We start from the raw sequence: 7,657 nt of genomic DNA, 5'->3' as shown, positions 1-7,657 counted from the left end.
GTAGCTTGACCCCAGCTTCTGCTGGGTTCTCAGAGGTGAGGCCATCTGTGGCCACAGCCCTGCCTGGAGCTGGTGGCTCAGAGCTCGGGGCTGCCCGAGCTGTGGACTCCATCTCGGAGGCCCCAGACTCCCTCGTGGCCACTTCTGAGTGGGCTGCGCACTGCCCATGCTCCTCACAGCAACAGCACTCACCATGGCCGCCTGGCGCCTCTCACCCTGGGGCCCCACCCGGGCTCAGGCCCGTGTGGCTGTGGCTGCTGGCCTCTCAAGGTGTCCTTGGGCTCTGCCCGCTGTCCTCCCCTCAGGCCCAGGGAGGGGAGCAAGGAGAGGGCGGGTGCGCGCAGCAAGCGGGCCCTGGAGGAGGAGGAGTGTGGCACGGAAGTCCTGTCCAAGAACAAGCAGAAGAAGCAGCTGAGGAACCCCCACAAGACCTTCGACCCCTCTCTGAAGCGTAAGTGCTGCTTCCGCTGATGGGCCCGAGAGAGCCTCTTCATCACCCCCATCCTCCCTGTTGCCAGTGACAGGAACCTATACTTGCGGTCAGCAAGGCTCAAGGCCCAGAGCTGGAAGCAGATGCCTGGGGGCCTTGGCAGAGTGGTCAGCCAGACCTGGGGCCTGAGCACAGGGAACCTGTGCAGGCCACAGCCCAGGCATGTGGGACATGGGCTCAGTGAGTCAGATGGGGCTGTGGGACAAGCCCCTCAGCCAGGTGCCACCCAGGTGGCCACCGAGGGGCTCGTCTACAGCTCAGGGCCTCGGGTCCCTGCAGCTGTCCCTGCCCAGCCTCACACAGGACGCCTGAGAGGGAGGCTGGGGTCCCCGCGAGTGTGTGCTGGGCCAAAGGTGCCAGCAGGGTGCGCTGGGAGAGATGGGATGAGGCTGCTCACCCCTCTCCTCTTGGCCACCAGCGGCAAGGCCTCAGCCCAGTGCCGTCTCCCCTGAGACCCCTGTGCCGTATCCTGGGCCAGCTCATCTGGGCCCTCAGCAGGTGGCAGCCTCCCAGATTTCTCTGACAGCTTTACAAGCTGCAGCGAAGACCAGCGATGACCCTGAAACCTTCCCATGTAACCCCCAGGGCGCTGGCCAGTCCACAAGCAGCTGCCACGTCAGCCTGGTGCCAGCAGTCCCCACCTGCCACACTGCCCCCTAGGCCACCGCATGAGGCAGCTGGGAGAGGCAGGAAGTCAGTCTTTGGGTTGAATTCTTGATTTGACCCTTCTTGGCCCTTTTGCTTGGGAGACCTGGAACTGAAGGGCGTGGAACCCCCCCTTGGACCCTGTGGGCGGGAAAACAACTCCCCTTGTCCCTGCCTGGGGGTGGGACAGATGAGGCTGCTTGTCCTGCTGGGGCCCCCCAGACCACCTGTTCCGTGTCCGTTTCTTGCAGGATGGTGCCCCCCGCATCCCCTCACCCATTGCTCGCAGAAGAAAAGCAGATGTGGCCAGCCTGTATCCTCTGCCCTCCCTGAGCCTCCTGGCCTGGCTGGCCACAGCTGGCACAGACGCTGTCAGCAGGCTCCATGCAGGCGGACGGGGCAGCCCCCACAGCCAGGCCACCCCGGCCCTCACTCACCAGCACCCTTTTGTTCTTTTCCTAGCAAAATATGCAAAGTGTGACCAGTGTGGAAACCCAAAGGTGAGCGGGTTCCGGCCACATGCCACCAAGGCTTCAGCTCTGGTGGGTGGGCAGGGTGGTCTCCCCACTCGGAATAGCAGGTCTGGTGCCCGCCCAGCTGGGTTTGCAGTGTGGCCCAAGGTGGCATGGATGCCTCAGGACGGCTCCTTGCTTCCAGCCAAGCCCCTGCCCAGGACTGGAGTGGGAATAAGTCTGGGTGGTTGGGTGAGGGAGAGGCACCTGGCTTGGGGGCGGTCCCCAGGGCTACATCCAGGCCGTGGGCATCTGGCAGAGACTTGCCCAGCGGGGCTGCTCCCCTGCTGGCCAGCCTGGCCCCAGGAGTGGTGCTGGCCACAGGCTCCCAAGCTTTCCTGTGCCCAGGGCAACAGATGTGTGTTCAGCCTGTGCCGCGGCTGCTGCAAGAAGCGAGCCTCCAAAGAGACTGCGGACTGCCCAGGTGAGGGCGCCTGCCCCCCGCCCCGCAGCAGGCAAACAGGCCCCTCCGCCTCCTGACCCCCGACTCCTCTCACTCGCTCTGCCAGGTCACGGATTGCTTTTTAAAACCAAACTGGAGAAGTCTCTGGCCTGGAAAGAGGCCCAGCCTGAGCTGCAGGAGCCTCAGCCGGCAGCACCCGGAACACCAGGTGGCTTCTCCGAAGTCATGGGCAGTGCCCTGGCCTGAAGGCCCAGAACCCCCACCCCCAGGACTGCTGCTGGAGCCTGGACACGTCCTACTTAAGGAAACGCCTTTTACTCAGGGAATCTCCTGCTACTTAATGTGGAAAGACACGCCCATGCCCCCCTTCGGCCCACTCTGGGGCCTGGAGATGCTGCAGTGGGGAGCAGGCCCCAGGCTGGACCTGCCCTGTCCTCAGCACGCGTGTGCAAAAGCGAACAATAAATCATTTCAAAGATGCAAGAGCCCACAGCCTGTGACCACCGCCCCCCAGACCCACGGAGGCACGAGCCGGGGCAGGTGCGGTTGGGGCTAGTGGGGGCTTCTGAACAACTGGATACGACTAAGTGAAGGCAGCGCACGGCATCTGTGCAGAGGAAAGTGGGGGCTTAGGTCCCCTCCCCGCCTCCCCTAGGCGCCTCCATAGGCAAGTGGCCAGAGCCTCCGGGAGCTTCCTGATGCCGCACAGCCTTGGAAGCACAGCCTGTGGGCCACAGTGGCCGCTGCTGGGGGCTATTGAGCCCGCGGGCCAGGCTGCCCATTTGTCTCACCAGGCCCTGCCTCCAAGCCCAGCCCCAGGGAGACAGCCCTCAGGAATTCCTGCACAGCAGGAAAGAACAGCCAAGGGCAACACTCAGTCTGCTTTTTAATGGATACTGCCCACTTGTCTGCACCTGACCAAGGCGGGAACAGGAGGGGTCTGGGAAGTGGTGCCGCTGCGCCTGGGTGCCGCACAGTCTGCTCCCTGGGGACAGAAACCCACAGGGTCGAGCCCTGCAGGCCTCTCCTTCCAGGAAGGGCCACAACTAGCAGCCGCCTGCCTCCCCTGCCCCAGCAAGGGCATGCAGGCTGGGGGGCACCCAGGGGCCAGGCCTCTTAGCTGGGCTGCAGGCAGCACTGAGCCGCCTGGAGGTCAGGAGGTCCGTGGAGATGGGGAGGGGGTGCAGATGTCCTGGAGGCCAAGGTCCACCCCTCACATGTTGGTGCTCATCCGAGACTGGCTGTTGGCTGGAGTCAGCTCCCCCTGGCTCCCTTCTCTGGGCGGGGACTGCAGGGGAGACAAGCAGCAGTTCAGCCACCAGGCCCCACACACTGTGCACCCGCCCACTGACGCCTGCCCACCTTGACGTGGATCTGGTTGCGGAGCACAGCTGCCCGCAGCATCATGGCCTTGGCGCGGCGCTGGAACTCTTTGCCCATCAGCAGAGACTTCTCAAAGGTGGTGCTGCGCTGATCCACATCCCGGGCGTAGAGGATCTGTGCAGGCACAGGCTCAGCGGGGCCCAGGCTCACCCCCAGCTGCCCCCACAACCCTGCAGCCCACAGCCACCTTGCTGTGCGAGTCCACGCGGGCACTGATCAGCCCCTCCAGGATGAGCTGTGTCAGCTCGTCCTCCAGGGCAGCCACTGTGGTGTTGAAGGCCGCCGCCATCCTATGCATGTCGGCTGACACGTAGGGGCTGAAATACTGCAGGGCGGAGGGAAGTCAGCTCCACAGCCCCCTGTATGCCCACCTGCCGTGTGCCAGCCTGACCCCCACATTACCTGGATGAGGGCACGGTTGCGAATCTGGGTGTACAGGGTCCTGACGTGGGGAGCCAAATACATGTCCAGGAGCAGGTTGTCCTAGGGAAGAGGCTGGTGAGGACCAGGACAGGAGGCCAGGCAGAGCCCCCCCTCACCCCCACGCCAGGCAGGACCCCACCTTCATCTCGTCCAGCATCTTGAGGCACGAGGCGTACTTGGACTCGTAGAACTTGAAGATGATGTCTCGGACCTGCGGCTCCAGCTCCAAGAACAACTTGAAGGAGCTGGCGGGGCACACCCCTCAGAGCTCTGTCCTCTGCCTGCCCCTCCCTCCAAGTGGCCAGTGGTTACACCAGTCCCCAGACAAAACACCTGAGGACACGGCAGGGCCAGGGGTCCGGCACGTGCAAGGCCAAAGCGGCAGCCGTGGAGAGGGACAGGGACTGCCGGACCAGGGCACCCACCTACTGGAGATGACGTTGCGCTGCAGCTCCTGCCGGTCAAAGGTAGCCAAGGCGCACAGGCCACCGTAGATGGCCACGTTGCTGGGGGACAGCAGCTGAGGAGCAGAGACCTGGTGTCAAAGAAAGTGAAGGGCCAGGCCACCCCTGCCTGCCCATCACCCACTCAGAGAACGCCTAAGACCCCGTTTGTGAGAAACCTCACCCTCCTACAAAAGCAGCCCAACCCACGAACCCGTGCTCTGCCTCCCAAGTCCCCAGGAGGGCTCCTCACCTCAGGGAAGTCGCAGTGATCAAAGGAAGCCAGCAGGAGGCACTTGGCAGCCTGCTTGTACTTCCTGGCAGCCAGCTCCGCCAGACCTAGTGGAGGGAGCCGGGGGCAGCGGGGAGAGGGGGTGAGACCCAGAGCCTGGGGAAACCGCTAAAGCCTGGAGACCAGGGAGAACGCGACCACCAGCCGGCTCGCTGGCCTCTCCTGCCCCAGGAGCTGTTCCTCAGTGCTGGGCACAGATACCCTAATCATGTGTGGAAACAGCCCCGCCAGTGCCAAGCAGGTTCCCCGAAGCCAGGCGTGCAAGGAAGCTTTAGGTGCTAGCATGGCTGCAAAGGACACCCAGGCTCAGAGCAGCTCGGGCTGGCAGACCTGCCTCAGGCCCACAGTGACAGCAGCCAGACCCTGACCACACATCACCCACTGGCTTCCCCAGGGCAGACTTTAGGCGCCACCTACACCCGCACATGTGCCCCACAACATCCTGCGCCCTGCCAGGGAAGGTTTCCCTGGCTGAGGCAGGGACCAGCCTACTGCCCTGGGCTGGAAGAGCAACACACATTGAACGTGGGGCCAGCTGGGCATGACCCAGGCCCTCACCTGCGGCACACTTGAGCTTGGTGAGGATGGCCTGGGTCTGGCTGTCACGCTCTCCTCGCTGCTGTTGGGGGAAGCCACATGCGTGAGGCCCACGCCCCACATTTCCTGGAGCTCGATGCCCAGCCCCCAGACAGAGAGGGGATGAAGGCAGATTCAGATTTGGGGGAGAATGAGGTGGGGGAGGATAGGAGGGGCCAGCAGTGGTCAGCAATCCTGGGGCAAGGTCTCTGAGGAGGTGGCCCGTACCTCAGCAATCTCCGGGGTAGACTCAGCCTTGCTGACATAGCTAAGCACATGAGACCAATTCTGTAAGTAGACGCTGACCTGGTGGACAAGGGGGCAGGGCCAAGTGAGCCTAGGCGCTCCGATGGCCCAGCCATGCTGCCCCCAGCCGAGGCAGGCCGACCTTGATGACGTTGAGGCACATGTTGATGACGTGCTTGGCGCTGGTGCAGTAGTCCCGGGCCCGGGAGTAGCACTTGAGGGCGTTGCTGAGGTCCCCACAGTCCAGGTAGTGGTCGCCCAGGTCGTCGTGGCCACGCCGGATGCTCTCCTTGATGGAGTTGCCTTTGTAGTTCTTCAGGTCCGTGTCCAGCTTCTCCAGCTTCAGCAGGGCCTTCTTCCGCGTGGCCTCCACCCAGGCCGTGTCCAGGGGTGGGGGCTCCACGCCACTCTCAGGGATGGCGTCGGGTGCGTTCTGCAGCTCCCTGAGAGAGGACCTGGCCATCAGGATGGTGACGGTCACAGGGGCCAGGGAGGAGGGGAGGAAGCCGCCAATCTCAGGCTGCCCTCAAAGGCCCAACTGGCACACAGGTGGGCACCTCCCACTAGCCTCAAACCCCACCTCCAGGGACCAGTCTGCACCAGGGACACAGAGAGAACTGCTGCCCCCAGGAGCCTGCAGCCAGGTGGGGAAGCCAGCAGGGAGGCAGCCCCTGAGCCACAGTCTCCAACAGCTCCCCTTGGAATCAAATCCCTGCGTGCACACACACAGGGCACTTCTACTCCTGGCCAAGAGACAGCGAGAAACCTACCTGCCCAACTTCCCAGCGCAGGGGTGGGAGTTGCAGGACACAGGAAGGGGGCCCAGCCCCAGGCACCTGCTCCCTTGGTGGCCTCTACTTCCTCTTACCAAGCCCCTGGCCTCACCTGGTGGCCTCTGAGAGCTTGCGGTGGATTTCCTCATACATGTCCACATTAAAGGTTCTCTGCACGAAGGACAGGGCCATCTTCAGGGCCTCCACCCGCAGTGTGGGGCAGTGATCAGCAATGAACTGCAGCCGCTCGATGCGCATCAGGCCGCTGTAACTGGCTGCGTACTGCTCCAGATCCTGGGAGCGGGTGCACACCAGGGTCAGGCAGGGTGTGAGGCGGGACCCTGGCCCCAGGCCCTGAGGGTCAGGAGTCGGGGCCTGACTGTCCTAGCCAGAATGTCACCCTGGGCCCATAACCGGAACCGGGCATGGGGGTACGAGACTGACTGCTGGTCCAGGCCCTGCAGAGACCCCTGGGGTGGGCCTGCGGTAGGAGCCTTGGGAGTGGGGCTCTGCACTGGGGGGGTTCGGGAAGGGACACTGACTGCTGGTCGCTAGGCTGAGTGGGGAGGAGACCTGCCCTGGCTTCTCCATCAGCAGTGTCTGAAGCTGGGCCACAAGCCTCACGTGAGTGAGCAATCAGAAATCCTGATGGTTTTCGGATCAGGAAAAGAGAACAGAGATCACTGAGAAGGATCATTCTACCTGCTGTGCAGGCTGCAGTGGGGAGTCTGCCCTGGACCCCTCAATAGGACTGAGACACCCAAGGTTCCCCCACTGGGCTCCGTACCAGGCTGGGGTTCTCCACCACGTAGTTGACGTCGGGTGCATTCTGTGGGTCTTCCTGGGGGTCCACGTCGATCTGCATGGGCTCCACAGCCCCCTGCAACATGGGCCAGGCACCTGGCACCTCGTCCTGGGGACTGCCCCAGGAGGGCGAGAGACCCGCACTCTTCTCTGAGGTCAGCTCCGCCCGAGATCTTCAGGCCAATCGGACCACACTCCCGCCGCTGCTGTCCCCCAGGCGTGCCCTCCCAGTCACCCTCGCCCCCAGCCAGGCTCCTGTGCCACCACATTCAGGGAGGGGTCTCCTCACAAGACTCTAAGGCTCAGAAGCAGAAACCCCTCGCCTGATTCTAGTCGCTCGTCTCTGAAAGCCAGAAAGCAGACACGGGACAACCAACTACACAGGGACCGAGAGCCGCTACACGTTCCCAGCCACCATCCTGATGCAGTTTCCTCCAAGCCACGGAGAAGAACGGGACGCCACCTCAACCCCACGAGGCAGGAGGACCAGCCCCCGGAATCTGTCCGGAGCAGCAATACTGGGCTGAGAATCACGCCACAGGGTTGGGAGAAGGGGAAAAGAGTCATCTCAGGGAGCCCCACGGCCCCCAGCTGGGGGACACAGAGGAGCCAGGACCTCGGCTTAAAGCAGGCTGGAAAAGCAGCCATGCCGGGCACCCGCCGGACC

The 7,657-nt window shown here is 63.5% G+C and overlaps 2 protein-coding genes across 5 annotated transcripts in view; one reads left to right on the top strand and one right to left on the bottom strand.

Annotated features, from left to right (window-relative positions):
• DUS1L (dihydrouridine synthase 1-like (S. cerevisiae)) overlaps positions 1–2,531 on the top strand; it is an 8,414-nt gene extending 5,883 nt beyond the window's left edge. Inside the window, exons 7-10 of the mRNA XM_011969684.1 lie at positions 239–451; positions 1,598–1,635; positions 1,996–2,071; positions 2,157–2,531. Of these exons, the coding sequence (XP_011825074.1) occupies positions 239–451; positions 1,598–1,635; positions 1,996–2,071; positions 2,157–2,296 (467 nt within the window). The 3' untranslated portion in view covers positions 2,297–2,531. The remainder of the gene's footprint in view (positions 1–238; positions 452–1,597; positions 1,636–1,995; positions 2,072–2,156) is intronic.
• Positions 2,532–2,919: 388 nt separating this feature from the next.
• GPS1 (G protein pathway suppressor 1) overlaps positions 2,920–7,657 on the bottom strand; it is a 6,472-nt gene continuing 1,734 nt past the window's right edge. The window contains exons 2-13 of one of the 4 annotated variants that reach the window (XM_011997977.1): positions 6,974–7,066; positions 6,299–6,480; positions 5,556–5,856; positions 5,396–5,473; positions 5,150–5,210; positions 4,553–4,638; positions 4,282–4,376; positions 3,996–4,101; positions 3,836–3,916; positions 3,621–3,758; positions 3,413–3,547; positions 2,920–3,338 (exon numbers count right to left, since the gene is read on the bottom strand). In XM_011997977.1, coding sequence (XP_011853367.1) covers positions 3,264–3,338; positions 3,413–3,547; positions 3,621–3,758; positions 3,836–3,916; positions 3,996–4,101; positions 4,282–4,376; positions 4,553–4,638; positions 5,150–5,210; positions 5,396–5,473; positions 5,556–5,856; positions 6,299–6,480; positions 6,974–7,051 — 1,416 coding nt within the window. In that variant the 5' untranslated portion in view covers positions 7,052–7,066 and the 3' untranslated portion in view covers positions 2,920–3,263. Of the gene's footprint in view, positions 3,339–3,412; positions 3,548–3,620; positions 3,759–3,835; positions 3,917–3,995; positions 4,102–4,281; positions 4,377–4,552; positions 4,639–5,149; positions 5,211–5,395; positions 5,474–5,555; positions 5,869–6,298; positions 6,481–6,973; positions 7,652–7,657 lie in introns of those variants that run through there. The other 3 variants (XM_011997764.1, XM_011997833.1, XM_011997910.1) reach the window with 3 other exon arrangements.

This window comes from Mandrillus leucophaeus, unplaced genomic scaffold (assembly GCF_000951045.1).
Source record: "Mandrillus leucophaeus isolate KB7577 unplaced genomic scaffold, Mleu.le_1.0 Scaffold1, whole genome shotgun sequence".
In the NCBI taxonomy this organism is placed as follows: Eukaryota; Metazoa; Chordata; class Mammalia; order Primates; family Cercopithecidae; genus Mandrillus; species Mandrillus leucophaeus.
This window is presented reverse-complemented; position numbering and strand designations above follow the sequence as displayed.